Raw genomic sequence first — 19,841 nt, forward strand, 5'->3', positions numbered from 1 at the left:
CGCGCAGCGTAGTAACGCTGTACACGCACTGGCGATGACAATGAAACCACTGGAGGGTAATCTCTTGGTGTAGGTGAAGGGGCGGTGATGGCTGGAGCGAGCGCCGCAACGTCGGCATACGTTGGTACCTTATGAGAGCACGGGCCTTCGGAGCATGGTAGACGCGATGCGGACGTCATCTATTGCCGAATGCTGTGGCGGAAACTGGTCGATGGATAAGGGACGATACTTTGCGGAGCGCAGGAAGAACACCGCCCGTAAAGCTCGTCACGGACGATGTCGCGGATAAGCGTGCGCAAGTCCATTGTCGATGGGAGACGAATGTCGGAGGTTGCGGTGAATAGCGCGAAGGGACTGGAGCTCCTCAAGTTGCTGGCACGTAGTTTTCACATCCTGGATGGTTGCAGAATTTTGCGTAGCAAGGGCAATGTAGGTGACGGTGTTTATGCCTTTATAATGTGGCGGATTCGGTCGCTCTGGGAAATGGCGGCGTTCACACGCTTGCACAGGGCAAACACATCCTCAATCTATGAGGTGTACGGTTCTCCAGCGAATTGGATGCGCTCACGACGTATGTTACCTCTTCGAATAAAATACAAGTTGTAGTATTCCTGTGTCTTGTTATTCCTTACTCTGTCGCTGTCTGTGTGCTCTGTTAACCCTTTGAGATGCTTTATCAACTAGCCCAACCAGCCATCGCTGTGAGCCTTTGAAGAACAACGGCACTTTCTTATTGGGACAGGCTGGAGTTAACGCAAAACGTACCCGCCATGGTTGCTTAGTGGCTACGGCGTTGCGCTGCAAAGCATAAAGTCACAGAATCGAATCCAGGCAGCCGCGACCGCCTTTCGATGGGGATGAAATGCAGAAACGCCCATGTAGTGTGTTTTGGGTATATATTAAGAAAACCCCGGGTGAGCAGAATTATTCTGTAGCCTCCCATAGACGTGCTACATAATGGGATCGTGGCTTTGGCACGTAAAATGCTAGAATGACAACAGAGAACTTCCAGGTCAGGTCGTTAATGCAGCGTCTCCTCCGGGAGCTGAATCGACTAGTTTTCTTGTGGGAAGAACGTCATGGAGAAAGATGAAGAGCGGCATGCCTGCGGAGAACGAGATGGACGGCGGCGGGGCTATGGTGGCCGGCTGGTTCGAAAGTTTGTGTTTGCATCGCTAGTATTCACCGTCGGAGGACACGCAGAGAAACGGCGAGGGCGTGGTTTTGGGTGGGTATACGAGAAGCTCCACCTAGGTAACGATTACCAATGGCTGCAGCGGTGAAGAGTGATATGTCGAAGGCGCGGCAATTGACACCAATCGCCCTGTCCGCCTGTTGTTCTCCAATTGGCCGGCTTACGAAGGCGAGTTACAGACGAGGAAAGCTAAAAACGGTGGTTCTGTGGCCCTTAGTAACGGTAGCATCTTGATTGTGGCAAACAGACGGAATGCCGAAATTCGCCACCTATTGTCGAACACCCGCTTGTACATGATACGTGTAAATTTTCATATTGGAAATGTTTATGTGGGGTGGCTCGAGTCAGGGTTTCGTTCTCGCGATGAATTATCCACGCCATATTTGGCTGAGAAGACCGATGAGCTTGCACGTGGTTGGTCTTCACACAAAGATGTCACAGCCGTATTTGCAGTCTGCTTAACTGCTGCGTAAAGCGACAGCTTTTTACCTGTTCTAACATTCAAAATTGATTAATGCTTTTATGGAGCCACAGTGCTTACAGATGAGCAAGTTCAAGGCGTCATCTCCAATTTCCTCCAAGATATGACGAACCATGGCCGCCTGGTTAATTTGGTCGATTTTACGCCACAGACCGAACACTTAGTAAATATACCCAATGGAACTTTCTGCAGACATATCAGCGCAAGGCGAAAGCTACTTATTTTTTTGCTGCTGTCTCGCCACCAACGGTCTTCCTTAACAGTTCCTGAAGCATCTTTTTACAGACGTCCCAGTGCCTCCTGTCATGTTCGTACGTGTTGCACCAGAATCGTGCTGGGTCTCGTACGTAATGTATGACATTGGCAAACATTAGCATTTCATCAAACCATTTTTGATTGCGTACGTGGTTATAGAAGGAAATCTCGTCCTTAATGTTACTTTCATTGAAGTCGAAGAACGTACGGCTTTATCGCGGCTTGGACAACACGACTTACTTCACAGCCTGCTGCGCTGGAGGTGGCCCATTAGCTTTCATGGTATCATGGCCGTCAATCATTGAGGTAACTCATACGAGCAGTCCGCTGCGGAGCTCCGTGTGTGCAAACATCTCCACTACTAAATGTTGCCACGCGTAAACCTGTAAAATTGAAGTTAATGAATGCAGGAACGAACAACGCAGAAGGCTGAAGCTGACACCTTAAAACTTGTAGACGGAAGCCTTAGCCGTGACCTCACAACATCATCCTCATTGTCACTAGTGTCGTCGTTAAAGTCTAATTCGTCACGACAACATTACTGAGGCTGCGGCTTTGACTAATTGGCGAGACTGTAATTGCCGTTCAACGATTCAACGATAGCAACAGTAAAAAAATTATCGCACAACCCATTACACGTTTAAATGTTGCCGACTTCACTTTATGCATCTTGTTCTGCTTGTGTATCCGGAGCCGCACCTAGTTGCAAACCCACACATTCTGCAACAGTGGGCTAGTTTACATACCTAGTGACCCATGCATCATTGCGCGCACAAAATGGCCCACGCTGTCTACTCTGCCACATAACCAGCAACACATGTCTAGTTGCACAAATTCAGCAGCCCAGCTTATCTATTCGGGCACATATCCAGCTGCACATGTCTCATCGCACATGCCCATTGTGTCAAGTTGTCTTACCTAAGTTTTTCTGTTCAGCCACAAATACTATAGTCGCATACACAGCTGAGCATACCTGGTGCCACATACCCAGTCGAACGCACACTCAGCTGCCCAAGTTGGGAGGAAAGAGATTACATACTTACATACTACGTATATACGAAAATGTGCCTGAAATTTCCAAAGAGTAATATCGCATTAAAAAAACAAATGAACGCGCCTTTGTATTTTTCTTACCACTGCAAACTACAGTTGCTTAAGAGAAACACAACTTTCTACAACGTTGTATACTGTATTTCGTCACTCAGTCTAAAAAACACCACTAAATGCTTTTCAAGTCAAGTGGAAACGTTGCTCCTACGTTGGGGCTTTCAAAGTTGAAAGAGCTCTCATACGGCTATGAAACCCGTAATAGGGTCGCAGCCGCCGGCACTCGCTACGCTACCTTTCGGCACCAACGAACTGCTGATACGGTGGGCAGCTGCGTCGCTTTCGTGTTGCTCCGTGCGGAAAAAGAAGAGGGGAATGATTTCATTGCGTCAACAGAATTTAAGTACACGTTTTACAGAGTACGCAAGCACCGGTTGCTCCGCTATCTCCAGAGTCTATATCACAATTGCGAAGGGTTGAGTAAAAATTGAGCACCCTGTGACTAGACCTCCTTCAGGGACCACTCTCTTGCTTAAAGCCTTCAGTTACAGGTACGTACTTATGGTTTCAACTCTATTTAGTAACATATGACACATGGATATCAGATACAAAACTTCACGCAGGCGATTTACGTTATACTATAGCCAACATCTGCCTGCGTACGTTAACTAGGTATATCTTCTATAAATATTTGCACGTCTTGTTCTTGCAACTGAGTTTTCCGCTGGCAGATCTTATTCATTCTCTTTAGCGGTACCTACTAATATCTTAACCGGAATCCTTCCAAAGGTATTTTACCACCTCAGTTTGCATATATTGACTGAAATCTGCGTGTTCAGCAAAGAAGGCCTGAATCGTGACCCTCCGCTTCCCAAAGACATCTGAACTTAGTGAAAAACTGGGAATGTTCATGTGCTGCATTACGTTACACATGCACTTCCTTTCTATTTCCCGGTCTCTCTTTTTTTTTTTCATTTCATTTTCGTTTTCCTTCCGTCGCATTTCATTCAATATACCCTTATCGCAGTAAAGATAGCCAGCTAGCTTTATCTTGGCTTAACTGTTTCTCCCTTGCCCTCTTTCTCCTCTTTTGCCTTTTCTGTAATATTTATTTTCTCATTAGCTTTAGTTCTTTTTATACGGCAGAACAATTAGTAGCCAATATAATCAATACCTTTATGCCTAGTTATCACCCGTTTACAACACAACAGACGGTATTACATAACGAACCATTACACAGAAGAGGCGTTTCCGAGAATATATTGCACAGTGTCAAAGCACGACGTGAATCCCTAAGAAAGAAAAAAATGCTAGGACACCTAAACACTTCTTATGAGTTCGGAAATCGAAAGCATTGATGTCCAAATGAACGCCGCTGAGTGGTCCTTCAAATTATGGATGGATGGATGAAAAAACTTTATTAAGTGAGCGAGTTTTTATCCTGCAAGAGCCCATGGCCATCGCACAGCCCTTCCATTACGCACATGTTCCAGGCTACGCAAGGCATGCTACTGGTACCTCGATTCACACTGCGAAGTTGGGTGTACGGGTCCTGCGACGCAGGGAAGGCCTCTCATTCATTCCATGTTCCAATGGTGGGCTGTCTCTGCGAGGGAGGATCGGCAAGCCGAAGATGATGTGGTCTAAGGTGGCGTGTGACTCCACAGGGAGTGCACTCTGAGGAAACGGGGCGGAAGTGGGATAGAAGCTGAGTGGTAGCAGATCACGTCTGGAGTCGCCTCCACAGGATTTGTGGGGAGGAGCATAGTCCGGGTTCCGGAGTGGGGTAGAGTCAACGGGCAAGCCGTGCTTGTTCGGAAAGTTAAGAGAACGTATGTTCCCGTTCCTTCGAGAAATAATGGAAGGGGTCGCCATATCCCAGGGTAAGAAGTCCTCGGGCTATGCTATCGGCAGCCTCGCTTCCGGCATTGTCAGAACGAGCCGCCACCCACATGAGCTCAATACTCCTATTAGAATTGAGGAAGTACATTCTCAATATTTGCCACGCGGAGGGATGGACGCGTCCGCAGGAAAAGAATGGCCGCTTTGGATTCACTAACTATGCAAGCCATATTGTTCGGGTGATTTCTAAGGCATAAGCAACTTCCTCTGCTTCTTCCGTGGTACAGAGCGTGTCTGAAACATGTGAGTGGGTGGAGGGCTGCTTGACAATAAGCCGCAGCTACCTAACGGTCTGGACCCCATTCGGGGTCCAGACCGATACGAAGTGCCGTATTCGTCATGGAGACCTTTGGCTCACACGACGCGGCAGGATTGATGGTGTTCTTGGTGGACTTTCTAAAGCTGGGGTTTAATGATAAGCGCCACACGCATGGTGCGATGAAGAGAGATTAAATCTACAGCACCTGCGGGCATGCTAATTCTGAGAGAGTCCAGTATATGCCGTCCTGCTCTTCTTCCAGCCAGGCGAAGGTACTGTGTTTGTGGATGTGCCTCTCTAAGTTCTTCTATAGTGTTGTGCATTCCTAATTCTAAGATACTGTCAGTACTAGTGTTCTTTGGCAGGTTGAGGGCTGCTTCAGTCACCATGCGGTGTTGTGCGTTGATTTTATCTTTGTCCGCACATGAGAGGTTCAAGCAAGGAGAGGCGTAAGGAACGTGATTGTGCGCAAAGCCATGCAGCACGTTGAGATTGTCTGCTTTGCCTAAACCGGCTGGTGAGTTTCAAACCTTTCTAACGAGATGGACAATGGATTAAGGGGGCTGTTTTAGCGCTTTTAGTGTAAGGCTGTTTTTCCTCGTGTCCTGTAAGTACAGTACAAGAAGGCTACGGGTGGGTGTTCGTGGTATGGGGGTGTCATGTACATAATGGGAATCATAGGGACACGCCATGACCGGTGCATGAGGAGTGCTGACTGTGTGGGAGCATTCAAGGTCAATGCTTGCCGCATGGGTAGCTAGAGCTGTGGCTGCTTCTTGCAAGGTCGATTCTATGTCGTCATCCGAGCCGTATGTGGTCCAACCCATTATATCATCCACGTAATGTGTGTGTCCCAAGTGTAAGACGAGGCTCAGAGCCTTGGCCAGGCCAATGAAAGTAATATTAGAGAGGAATGCGTATAACACCACGCCTCGAGGGGTGCCAATGTTGCCGGAGGTGAAAGAGGAGGTTCTACATCGTCTATGTGCAGGGAGGTGGTCCGTCCGTTGAGGATGGCCCAGATGTAGGTCTTAGCTCCTCACTGCAGCGGTTGGATGCTCTGCTGGATGCCACTGTTCTTAACCTTGTCAAATACTTTAGTAAGGTCTACTGCCGGGATTGCTCTGCCGTCGTGTAATATGCTATTGAGGATGGCGTGTAAAATCTGCAGCAGGGCGTCCTGTGCAGAATGATCCACTCAAAATCCTACCTTCCTATGGAGATGTAGTCCATGGTATTCTATGTGTTGCGCGTGACGGATCAGGATGACATGTTCCAAACGTTTGCCCAGGAGCGAAGGTAGGGAGCTGACATGGAGATTCCGGGTATTAAGGGTTATTGGGTATAGGGATGAAAGGTATTTTTCCATGCTTCCATTCAGCAGCTAGCTACCCCGTTTCGCGGCACACATTGAAGTACTCCGTCAGAAGCCCGAAGGATCGCTACTCGAGGTTTCTTAGCAAGACATTGCTGATGTGGTCATCTGCAGGAGTTCAGTTTCGGAGCTTAATGAGTGCTGATCTTACTTCAGCCTGCCTAATAGGGACATCGAGAGAAGGTTGATCGGGGCGTATGTAGTCCCGATGTGATATTGTTTGGCCCACTTCAAGTTATCAACTTCTCGTAGGCAAGCGAGTGAGCGGAGACGCCAGGGGCGTTTTCATTTGGTCTTACCTAGGCGTAGTTAGAGCTCACGCGAGAGTTTGCGCGGCCAAGGTACGCGCGGATAACGCAGGCTTCCGTGAGTGAGAGCATGGGTGACGTGGCGTCGCGGCGATGCCCTCTCCCCTCACGCAACACCTGGTGCGCCAAAGGAGCAGCAGGTGTCTCATTTCGCTCGTTCTGCTCCGTCCAGCCGTGCTCGTGACCTGGCGTCGCAGCCAATGGGAGTTTACCGGCCGTTTGGCTGCTGCTGATGACAGACCCCGGCTTTCCCGCTCAATAGACCATTTGACGCTTTTGCATGAAAGCGCAGCATTTATGCTCGGCCGCCGCATATTTGTCCTATTTGCAGATAGACAAACGAGGTTGGGGCGCATATTTAGCATAAACTCGTGGGACGTTTCCGCCGTTTGAACCGTTTATGGCTGAGTGTTGTGTACCGGCAGCAAGCTAAAAAACACTTCTTTCTTACTGAGTTTCGGTTTTGACGACGAAGTTGCTTCCTAAAACTCTCCCGCCAGCGCTGAATGACAGGCATTGAGCTTCATTTGTTCTATTACAGGAGAAACACAGGTCCATGAAGAAAAGGGTTGGCGTACAATATGCCTCCCTTTCAAAGCACGTTCAGAGGAGAAGCACCGATGCTAACTTTCCTAATACAGTAGTATCACGTAGGTAATGTGCTGGAAACGAAATTTACGCACCGCTTTCACATGCGGCGAAATCTCTGTACAAATTCGACACGAAGCCACAGTAGTCTAGGGCGACGCTCGCCTTCAGTGCTGATGGTTCTGCCCATGTATTCGTGAAAAATTTTCCACAGATACTTTAGGTATTTTGGTTGAATACACTCGCAGTATATTTTGCAGATTTCAGTGAGAAATAAGCACTTTTCGAGGTATGTTTATGTCACGCCTTTAAGAGGTTTACGTCACGCCTTTGATGCAAAACTTGTCATGTATTTTTATGTGTGGTTGCTGGTGTTCCTTCTTCCATTCATTGCGCCAGAAAACGTGTCAAAGCTTTGTGACACTGCCTTCACGCTTATTCTGTAACCAAATTTACTTATCCTTACACTTCCATTAACGAAACTATTCAACACGAGCAGCAATTCAACTCACAGCTTTAGAAAGTTTCTCAGCGTAGAATAGTGTGCATATTGCTTGGTCAATTACATTATTTCAGCAACTGCTTCTCATAGACGTTAACTTTCAGGTTCCACTAGCGCATCTCCGTATGCTTCGTTTAGCGTGCGCTCAGTCGGGACTTCATAACAAAATTTATTGCACTTTTTGGAAAACAAAGGCTTAAAGCTGCGAATTTCGGAAAAGATTTTAGAATATTAGTGCTCGCGATATAAAAATAGCCGGCGAGATCACAAGTGATCATAAATCGTCTTAATGATGAAATGACTAGGAAATGACCCTGAGGACGGCAGAGGAAAAATACTTTCGTTTAAATGGTGACTCTCCGGCAAAAACACTCTCAATTATTGTATGTGCATTTCGTTCGTCCACAAACGTTAAATCTCTTGCAGTTCTTTTTTAATGCCTAATCCACGGAGCACTCTCCTCAAATCATCGCAAAAGTGCAATTGGTTGGTCACAAAGCACAATGTGAGCACATTCTGGGTTAAAATATTTGCGCACTCGTTATCATGTTCCGGATCATAATTAAATACGCCGAAAAGATACATCACTTGCTATTATATCTATCCAAATAAACAGCATAAATTATTTTGCAAGTTTTCTCCTTCTTAGCCAATTGCCTTAAAGTGCTGGAGTCGTTGCGGCTGATATTTTCCGAATAGTCGAAGGTGTTCAGCTTAGCAAGCACTTTACTTAATATGAAGTCCTTTGAAAATAAGCGCACAGGCAGAGCAGGGCACCTATTTCTCGTCAGCAATTCGTGGTCAACTTGGACTGAACGCATCATCTACAACTGCCGCTTCGGCGCCATCACCTCTGCGGTCCTTCTGGATTCATTTCTTTGGTTTCCCTGACTGGAGATGCGGAGAGCAGAAGCAGCAGTCGCTAGGTCAAAAGCGGCTGCCTTCAAGACACACGTATGCCTTCGCAGCAACATGTACTCTTCCGAAGCAAAGTGAGGCAAACCGCGTGTTTAGCAGTGCAACACACTAGCTGTCGGCGCTGCGTATATTTGCCGATCAATCTACAGGCGTTGTATGACGTTTTGACGAGTGTCCGTGCGCTGACGAGAACTGATCATACATCGGTTGTTTAAAGTTAGCGCTGTCTCGATTGTATAATATGCCTTCCCGTGTGCTTCTCATTCTGACTGCGCTACAAGAAAGTATAGTGCATGATATATAGAAGTTTATGTAGCTACCATCATCGATTACACAGCTAAATTTTTTTTAAATCATTTAGTTAACCTGCGTATGTGTCTTAATGGTCTTCATAGGCTTGAGACGACTGTTCTAACGTGCCATTAACCACGCAGAATCAGTGGCGATGTCTAGGCAAAAGCAAAAAGAGAATTAGAGAGAAAAGCAACTAAAGCGAAAACAATAATAGGAAGAAACAGCACATTCGACTGAGAATGTCAAAGTAATTTATTGCCACGTGAGCACGCAGGCTTTCAACTTCATCATGTTTAGCGTACAGTAAATTTATCATCAACTTTTCTCAAATGGTGAGATCATATTTGCGATGCAGTCAAAATGAACTCAGAATTGTATCCCATCAAATTATTTTTTGGTGTCATAGGCGGGTGAGCACAACGCTATTATTGTTCGTCCTCACAGCTGATAAGACAGATGAAGTGCGTCATTTACGCAAGTTGGATAACCCCCATTTTGACAAGCCTGTCGCCAAGGCCTGGCACAAAAGTGAGGGAACGTATGTAGTCTGCGCACCTGCACAATCGCATGGCGTTCAATGACGTTATATGGGGGACCTCTCAATTCCGGAGATAAAGTACTCCACTAGTAACGTCGACGCACTCAAGCTGACTGTGTGCCTGTAATAGATCATTGTGCTGCAGCGTAAACATCGTGATAGTGCAAAGAAGGTAATGTACACAACGTTTTGTATGATATGCACGCAGTAGGTTGGCTCCGCATGACAAGTTTGAAAGTGTGTTGACAAACGTACAGTGTGGGCTTTCCTGCCCGCTCGCGAAATAAATGTTGGGTCGATAGCGCATTTTTAAGGCAATCGATTGAATCTGCAACTTCTTTTGAAAACTAATGAGCCACTACCTCAGCCTTCTTAACTGTTATGCCCTTCCTTGAATGAAAGACATAAAACTCCACAGGAATTTTCTTCGCAGTTTGTCTGGCGTCGAATATGTGATTTCGTGATGCGCCGGTAATCTCATGCGTTAGGAACGCTAAGATACGAGCTAATAAAAACTCTTGACGGAAAGAAAAGTGATTTCCATTGCAGCCATACAACTTGGTGCTTCTACAGTACTACTTATTTTTCTTCAGCACCTTCTAACAACATTTCGTCACTTTGCACAACTTTCGGCGCATCATTTCAATTTCGAACAAATGTTTTTTACATTGTCTTTAGTTCACACGTGGTGCACAGTTTCTGGTATGTCATTTTATGATATGAAATTTGTTGTACCTCATCGTAAAGAACTGGTGCCCCGCTATCTCGCTGCCTTGATAATGGTGTAATCTCCGTGGGAAAATACACTTAGGTAAATAAATAAAGGTAATAAATTCGGATCGTAACTTTTTATTTATTGCACTCGAACAATGCAATTGGTGAATCCGAGGAGCCCTCGTACAAGTAAATACTCAAAACGCTTAAGCTTCGCTGGCGCCGCTTGACTTCTTAAGTTAATACCAGTCCTAAGCCAAGGCTTTACGGCTCCCCTCGAACTCGCGCTCTAGGTCGGGACTGATCAGCGCTAGACAGTTCTACTTTTGTTACTTCTACCCAGCTTCTACACAGTTCCACGTAATGAAAGTCAGTGACGGCCGTCGACTGAGTTGGTAATTGCGCCTCGGTCACGGTCTAACTTGAGGTTTCACAGCTTGCCGCTCACGGCATCTACACGCCAATGCAAAAGTGATTCCGAATCCTGTTTCTCATCCCACGAACTCTGTCATAAAGTAAAGCATTCTTGGTTCCTACTATCTGGCCCTTGGTCTATATATAGGGATTTGGATTGTCAGAGCTGTTGTTACATATCGGGCCGGATTTTCTTTCCTTATGCACAAGTCAGGAAGTCCAGCGAGATGACCTTGACTCGTAGTGCGGGTTGATTTTTATGTCGTAATATATCAACCATGGAGAGTCAAGTATGCGCGTGCTAGTTCTCAGTGTGACCGTTGACCACAGATTCGTGGTAGATGTGTCATTTATATCGCGAACGTTGGGGCCACCGATGCTGCACATTTGCCAGAAGTATGGGAGAGGCCTTTGCCCTGCAGTGGGCATAACGAGGCTGATGATAAGAATCGCCTGTGTAACGAAGCATTTATCCAGGGTTTGTGTGCAAGGACTTTAATCACGCAGTCCATGTCCTGTGAAGCATATCAATGCAGTTGTGGGATCGCATAAGGTAAAACTACTTCTGTTTCATTAGAAATCAACTTTACGCGGAAGGTAGTAAGAGAATGCAATATAGGAATGTTCTTCTTTAGAAGGCATTCGGAGTGGTGGGGAGGTGAACTGGTGCTACACATTCCGGGAATCCCTGGTGATTCACCTTGGCCACCTGAGACAAGCCCTTGAACACAAGGCTCACAGAGGTGCCTCTTTACTTGCACGGTCGTTAGCCGGTGGCAAAAACGCACCATCTTGGCCCCGTGGTACGCACTAGAAATGCACCACCTACCGTAGACGGACTGGTCCATGGCCACGCATGGATCCAGTATTCGGGTTCTCGACTCAAGGTTTCTTTAAAGAGTTAATGATGCGCAATGGGCATGTTCAGACTATCATGGTCACAACCCCCAGGTCTAGGCCAGTCCGTGCATATGACCTTACGACTACGCCCAGTATGTTTAATGCTTTTAAAACGCGAAGCATCTTTCACAAACAATTGCCACTTTGAGAATATCTACCTAGCCGCATACGTCTGGAGGCCCTCATGGTCGTTTCATTTGCTTACTATGTGCCAAAATTCGCATAATAAGACAAGAGTGCATGACAAATATAAGTGGTAAGCTGCGACATGAATATCGTGACATGTGTCTCACGTAGGTCATGAAAGAGCCGCCTACACCTTGGTGCTGTCATGGTCTTGGTTAACTTAGTATGTTAACTTGGCATGTACCAAAATTTGCATACTATGACAACAGTGCATGACAAACATAAATGGTACCTAACATGAATATCAGAAATGAGTCTGATGTAGGTCATGAAGTAGCCGCCTACGTCTTCGTACGTAGCAAAATTGGAATAGTATGAATAGCATGCATAGTAACATAAGTGATAGGACATGGCATGAATGTCATGCGTGTCGTTTAGGTCGTGAAACTACGCCTACGGCTTGGTGCTCTTAGGGTTGTTTAGTTACCTTGGCAGGTGAACATCGATTCACGCAGGACGTAGGATCTGCCACCTTTTTTTGCGGGCTGTTATTAATAGAACTTCCAGTGGGCACTTGCCCTCTCCTGCCATTCGCGTTCCTTCGTTCCAAACCTGGCTATTACAATTGGGCCACCAGAATGGGTGGCATGTGTACACGTATCGTTTAATGCTACGTGCTACCTTACGTTAGCACAGCAATACCTTAAAGGTGCTGACGGTGTTCCTGGTGTGAGCGTTAAAAAAGTTAGCAAACCTTTGCAGTTCTAGCTAGCAAGTAGCAGCGCTTCAGAAGGTTCGAGGGTAAACAGCAGAACGCTTCGATTGACTAGGAAACGTTTTGAACAGACAAGCGGCAATGGATCACCACAAAGAGACGCGCGTTCCTGATCCCTTCATCTAAATTTACCCGCGGACTGCAATAGTAAAAGTACACCTTTGTTAGGGTCCAAGGTAATTCATATGTTGGCCGAAAATGCATTCTCCTCCATTTTATTTCGAGTATGTGGTATGTGGGTTCCAAGGAAGGGAAAGAAAGGTAGTAGGAGATTCGATGTTGCGATGGCATTATGATATTTTTCCGCAATTACATGGCACATGCCTCAGCATAGCAGCAGGGGTGGATTCGCACACGAAAGATGAATTTATGCGAGCACTGCTAAAATTTTGCTCTTGGATCCGACGTCCTCAAAAGTAGCGCCATTCGGCCAGCAGTTATCACATGCTGTTGTGCTAATGTTACAGGTCTTCGATCGTAGATACCAATAACTAGGAATTGATCGCTTTGAGCAGAACGTATCCTAGAGACTGCTTTTACCATGTACGTCATCTCCCTCTAAGCATTCCAGGAATTGTGACAAAGTTACTGTAAGTGCTGTTTATTCCATCATTTATTTATTCAGTGCATTCCAACTTCAGAAAATCCATTTCTTTTTCAGAGTAGCGGCGGCTCCAGAAATATGTCGGCGGATGTTTTCCGTGTGATCAACGGACTTTACCTGGGGAAACACTTCTCCGACGACGCAGTTCTGTCGGCGTTGGCGTACAAGCCACAAGCTGGTGATCTAATGGTCGTCAGTTACCCCAAATGTGGTACCACTTGGACGCAACACATAGTCTACAACATCCTAATGGACGCTGAAGAACCTGAGGACCCGTTAGACCAGGTACTGCGAATGCCTTTCCTGGAGATGCAGGGAGCCGAAGCCGCTGTTTACGCTCCACAACCTCGCGTCTTGAAGACTCACTTACCTTTCCACATGAACCCTTATTCCCCAGACGCAAAATACATCTACATAACGAGGAATCCCTACGACTGCTGCGTGTCGTTTTACTACCACACCCGGAACAACCCGCCGTATCAGTTTGGCGAAGGCACTTTCGAAGAGTTCTTTGAACTATTTTTGCATGGACGGATCGATTTCGGAGACTACTTTGACAACGTGCTCTCCTGGTACAAGCATCGAAGGGACCCTAATGTTCTGTTTCTAACATATGAGGAGCTTAAAACTGACACCACCCGGAACGTCCTTCGAATGGCCGATTTCATCGGCGAAGAAAGAGAGACCAGGCTTAAAAGAAATCCCGAGCTTATTGGGAAAATTCTGGAGAAGTCTAGCATAAAATACATGAAGCACAAGATTAGCAATAGCCGGCAGGCCCCTAGGCGAGAATTTAGCAATTCACCGCAGATGAAGACTCTTAGACCGGAGCTACTGAAAGGACTTAATAATGTGATGGCGTTTACGAAGAAACCCATGACCGGCAATTTTGTCCGCAGGGGGCAAGTAGGAGACTGGAGGAATTACTTCTCGCCAGAACAGATTCAACGGATGAAACAGAGAATCGCGGAAGCAACTGTAGAGTCTGACTTCATGAATCTATGGAGGAACGTAGATATTCCATGAGTCTGGCAGTGACATCCCGGTAATGGCACAAGAAAACGCGGTATATGAAAAATATCTATGGGATGAACTAAGTAGAATATAGGCTCATGAGGCAGTTTTCCGAATCAGCAGGTAATTTTGGCACGTCTGGCAATAAAATATAGATTAAACCACGTGTTATGTGTCCAAGTGCAGAAGAAAACTTGACATTGAGGTCTTCAAGTGCCAATGCCCTAAATTTAACATCATTGCAGAAAATGTGGTGAGTAGTCTGACTGTACTAATTCTGATCGGTGACGCTTCCTCCGTGTTCCCAGAGTACTGTACATACCAGGAGAGCTCACCGATCTATGCAACCGTTCCTATTTTTGCACATGTTTTCGGCATACGAGTGATTCAATGACAACTCAAACAACTGACAGCTTCACACGTGCTATCCAACCAACGTAACCTCTGCAGAATAAACACACGGCGCTGATCAAATAACGTGCGCCGTACGACATGGCATTTTGCAAGGCACTAAACATAACATTATTCTCTCGAATGTATTGCATGTCCCATGAGGCAGAAAATCCGTCGTGATCAAGCGATGGTTAAAACTTCCAGCATGGTAAAAATTTGATCGAGTAGAATTAGGGTGGATTTGGGTAGCGTTGTGAAGGACACGTGACAATGTATGAGGCAACGTAACATGAACGTAACCAGTTAATAGGAAATTCAAAATGCTTTCACATTCAATTCACATTTTTTCAAAACAGTTTGTCATCTGTGCTTGCTTTTCTTGCCTTCGTCATGCATTGGAGGTGAGTAAAGATGCAATTCGCATGAATAGGAACATTTTAGGAAGATTTAATTCAAGAACGCGTTATTTGTGTAGCCATATCCACGTTTTAGACTAAGCCTCTTACGAAACCAGTCAACAAAAGCCTCGGAGACACATATACCTTCATTCCCAAGACGGCATAGTGCCCCTTAAAAAACTCCTATAGATGGTGGTGGCAGATCTCCCTATAGGTAATATAGTGAGAAACTGCCAACCCATCAAATATTCGTTAACAAAAGTGTCTTTCTATGAAATTATGTTACCTTGAATAGCCACTACCTTAAAATATAATTGAATTGCGTTTCTCTTTTGTGTGATATGAAAGCCGGCACACGCATTCTTACGATTTCTGAAAACCCTAGATAGCGCCGCGCTCCTTGCCCGACCGTAAGGCACTCAACAAACTATTCGCTTTGTAAAGACCCGTTTTCATGGGCGCTGCCATATTCCGTAGACAGTGGCGACATCTATGAACGGCGGCCAATATAGTGTGGACGGCGCGTCCAGTCGTCTGCGAATCGTTCCTTGTTGACACGTGCACTAACGGCGCACATATCCTTTAAGGTCTATTTGTTCCGTGGCTTTAACGCAGTCCTAAACGGTGGTATGCATTTTTTGACGATGGAGAAACTCATTCGGATTTGCATTGTAGTCGTTGCGGTGCAATAGAATAAGTGACTGTACGTGTCGTGCGCGAGATGTGTAATTGTCGCGCCCTCCGGTCGTCACAATAATTTGAATTTTATGGCCGCATTGCGGTTGAATCACTTAACAAAACACATTTGGCGCCGTTTTAAAAAGACAAGGTGGTGGCTGCGGTACCATGAACATCGTGTTTCACCGATTCTTGGCAGCAATATATTGATGATTCCGCAGTCTTTCTGACACCACGGTGCATCGACCAGGTGGCGTGAAATCACTCTGCAGTCGAAAGGAAAATCTTAAGCGCTTATATGATGTCGCAATATACAATTCCTTTTCGCGTATAATTGAATCACTGGTTGGGTCAACATCCTTAGCGGTTCCTGGGGTGCCCTTCAATTATGTGAATACCCCACTAAGCAGAAGCAGTTGTGGCTCGCAAGTGAATTTTTGCGATTATTGTGCTTATCTGCTATAACTGCGAATTGGAATATATTACAAGAGGATCACGTGGAATATTTCAGTAGCTGGACACAGGGCGTCGTAAAACTGATTTGCTGTGGGCTAATATAATGCGCTCTTTAGCGCGGTCTTGTTAGCTTGATGGCGGGTTTCTGCCAATATATTAACAAGAGAAGAACGTGATTAGGTTGGCAATGAAAATAATTTAAAATTATTTGCGTCATTCCCATGCGCGTAGTCATGTAAAAATGTCGTCGCTATAAATTTTATTGTTTTTATTGTTACCGTGGAAAGAAAGACTGCGTGAAGCCACACGAGAATACTGTCTGCACTGTCAATGATAGTGGCGTACCATCTTTATGACGGCCACTAAAGCAAAGCCTAAGCCGACGTGGACTGTTAAAATACCATTCCAGAAACCTCGGAGCGCTGGTCGTGTAACAATAGACTTGGTTTACAAGAAAATTTCGTCTGAATTGACCATATACGTTCGGCACCATTCAAATCTCTCGCCACCCAAGCGGGGAGTGGTGACGTTGCATCCGCCCATCACCGCCCTTTACTCCCACGGGTGAGGAAAACGGCAGCCGACAGATGGAGCTGCGGCTTTCTGTTCATCACGCAAATGCGCAGCCTCGGACAAACAGAGTCAAGACAGGTCGCTCGATCCGCTGCAGCAGCTACTCTTGGTCAGATAGCCTGCCCCGTTGGGGAATGCCGTGACGTTACATGGACGTGGCAATGGTCACGTTTCGTGTGAACATGTAGCATTCTAGAATATATTCTCAGCTGCATTCAAGTTGTTTCCATTCCTAACAATCGGCCCAAATCGCTCACACCACAGCGTTTTCACCTACATGTCAATGCGCATCGCCCACCACCTACCAACACTAACGCGGTGACGGTGCTGCCACCTGCAGTCCGATCTCGCTTCCGATACCCTCGGCAGCGATTGAGGGCAGAGGTATGATAACAGGCTCGATTCACAAAGAAGCTTAGAACGGCTCAGCTCACCGAAATGACCCCGTTCATTGGAACGGCACGCCTGTGTACTTAAATCTGTAACCTGTTTTAGCCATAGTCCAAGTTACATGGCTTTGAAAAAAATGATATATGTGCTTTAGTGAAATCAGCGTGTTTTAGGCATATTGGCTATACACGGTGACTATTTATTCATTTCTTATTTCAAGAGAGGGAAGTTTTATTAGCAAGGAACCTTACTTTTTGACGCGATGCCAATTATATGGACACTCTATGCGCATTTCCGCCATCGCTGTCGCTGTAGGCATTGGCGTGATGTTCCGTATATAGAGCCAATGCGATAAAGCTGTCGGTGGCCGCGGGCAGTATGCTGCAGACACGAGGGAAAGGGTGCGAGGTTGAGCGGAGCAGTGGCTTCATGTCACGCTTGAAGGGAAGAAGGCAGGGAGGAAGCTTGTCAGCTTCTACCGCGCGTAAGGCACCCCGGATCTTCTAGGTCAGAAACGACTTTGTGAGACGCATTTAAATGATTTAAATTCGCATTAAAGAAGTTTCTGCTGCTGGTAATGGACAAAGCAACCAGCACAATGTCTGCACGCATGTTTCAGCCCACATTCAGCTTGTCAGGTCAGTTGTGTATTTCGAAAAATTATATACACGAATCCGCCCTTACAGAAAATTTTACCTGCAATGATAAGGCGTGTTTAAGCAGCATTGAGTAAGGAGTTAAACATGCTCGTCGATCGTAACAGCGTGGGTACCTCGCTATTACTCAATATGTTGTAATGGAAACTGACCCTGGCAACGTCTAACATCCGAACTCTCTCGAGTGAAGCTAGCCTAGCAGGACTCGTTGGGGCCTTAGTGAGGTTAGACCAATTGAGGCTTATGCAGTCCTCTACTATAGAGGACTTGCAGATAAGAAGCAATACGGGGTACGATTCCTAATCCATAAGGACAAAGCGGGCAACATTCACGAATTCTACAGAATTAATGAGAGGGTAGCAGTAGTCGCAATAAAGGTAAATAGGAGGTATATAATAGAGGTAGTAGAAGCCCACGCTCCAACCTCCACTCACGATGATGGTGGAATGGAACAGTTTTGCGAAGATATTGAATTACCGATGAGGAAAGTGAAAACTAACTGTACTGGAGTAATTGGTGACGGCAATGCAAAAGGGGGGGACAAAGCAGGCTGGTGAACATGCAATTGCAACTACGGCTTCGCTTCTGGGAACACTCGAGGAGAAATGTTGATTGGATTCGCGAAAAGAAAGAAGTCTGCGAATAATGAACTCCTTCTTCCGGAAGCGTAGGAAAAAAAAGTGGGCCAGGAAAACACCTCATGGTGAAACAGGAAATAAAATTGCCTTCATACTTTCTGCTGATCCCAGCATAATGCAGGATGTAGAAGTGATAGGTAGGGTAAAGTGCAGTGATCATAGGTTAGTGAGGGCTAGAATTCACCTCAATTTGAAGAAAGAAAGAGTCAACTTGGTCAAAAAGAAAGAGGAAAGCCTAGACGCAGTCAGGGTAAAAGCACATCAATTCAGGCTGTTACTTGCAACAAATATGCAGCCTGAGAACAAAGAGATGAAGATGACATAGAGGTAACGAACAAAGCGGTAACTAGGCTGGCTTCACAAACAAGAATTGAAGTGTTGGGTAATGCAACAAGAAGTCACTTGTGATAGGTAACTCGAAAAATCAGATATAATTCGCAGAACTGTCAAAACTGATCAAAACGGAGAAAATAACGATATTGGAAATTATACCGTCAGAAAAAGTGAAGGACCATTAAAATATGGACGCAGCATGAAATCAGCAGCAAGGAAACATGGAATAGCACTAACCAAAATGATTGCACTGGAAAATACGCAAGGTAATATCGTCAGCAATCTCGAAGGTATAGTAAAAGCAGCGTAAGAATTCTATACTAACCTGTACAGCACCCAGAGCAGCCACGATACCTCGATTCGAAGTAGTCATCAACAGGGTACAGGGGTTCCTTCTAGAATTAGCGATGAAGATAGAAGAGCCTTGCAAAACATCAAACTGGGAAAAGTAGCAGGAAAAGATGGAATAAGAGTGCATTTAATGAAAGATGGAGGAGACACAATGCTTGAAAAACTGGCGCCCTTTTATACGAACTGTCTATCGACTCCAAGGGCCCCGGAGAGCTGGAAGAATGCCAAGAGTATACTAGTCTACAAAAAGAGAGACGTTAAAAAATTGAGGAATTATAGGCTCATTAGCATACTTGCCGTAATATATAAAATATTCAGCAAGCTAAGGGGAACAATGGACTTGTGCCAAGCCGACTTCAACACAAAGCACAAGAACTGAATAAAAAATATTCAAGGCCCTAGTTCACTCGGTGAATGCCCAATACTCAACATCAACGGCGCGTTTCCTCAGCGTTAAACTGGGCCCGTACTCAAAGCTGTGCGATGTCACAGAACACCTGGGCATTTGATGCAGCACATGAACATCCTGTCAGGGACGCGAAGGGCTCTGCCTCCGTGTCTGCAGCGGGTGCTCGACAGTTGCTGTAGTTGTGCCTACGAACAACGGTCGTAGGAGATAAGGCTTAGTGTTGCCGGGATTAGGGAGTGACCAGCCCACAGATTAAGCAAAACTTATAATTAACGATAAGTTCCACATGGCACTTATCCAGCTTCTTTACAATAAATGATCGCGCAGGTTTCTCAAAAAATATTTCCTGCGGCAAAC

At 45.8% G+C, this 19,841-nt stretch overlaps 2 protein-coding genes across 3 annotated transcripts in view; one reads left to right on the forward strand and one right to left on the reverse strand.

Moving 5' to 3' along the window:
• The window catches only part of LOC129385601 (probable chitinase 2), a 198,438-nt gene that overhangs the window by 127,575 nt on the left and 51,022 nt on the right, over positions 1 to 19,841 (reverse strand). The window lies entirely within an intron of this gene.
• Positions 13,073 to 14,685, forward strand: LOC126534574 (sulfotransferase ssu-1-like). Its single transcript, XM_050181842.3, has one exon. The coding sequence runs from the start codon at positions 13,274 to 13,276 to the stop codon at positions 14,219 to 14,221; it is 948 nt and encodes a 315-aa protein (XP_050037799.1). The 5' UTR covers positions 13,073 to 13,273; the 3' UTR covers positions 14,222 to 14,685.

The sequence above is a fragment of the Dermacentor andersoni genome, chromosome 7 (genome assembly GCF_023375885.2).
Source record: "Dermacentor andersoni chromosome 7, qqDerAnde1_hic_scaffold, whole genome shotgun sequence".
Taxonomy (NCBI): Eukaryota; Metazoa; Arthropoda; class Arachnida; order Ixodida; family Ixodidae; genus Dermacentor; species Dermacentor andersoni.

Excerpts from the sequence above, each read along its gene's own strand:
- LOC126534574 (XM_050181842.3), top strand. The coding sequence starts at position 13,274 with ATGTCGGCGGATGTTTTCCGTGTGATCAACGGACTTTACCTGGGGAAA.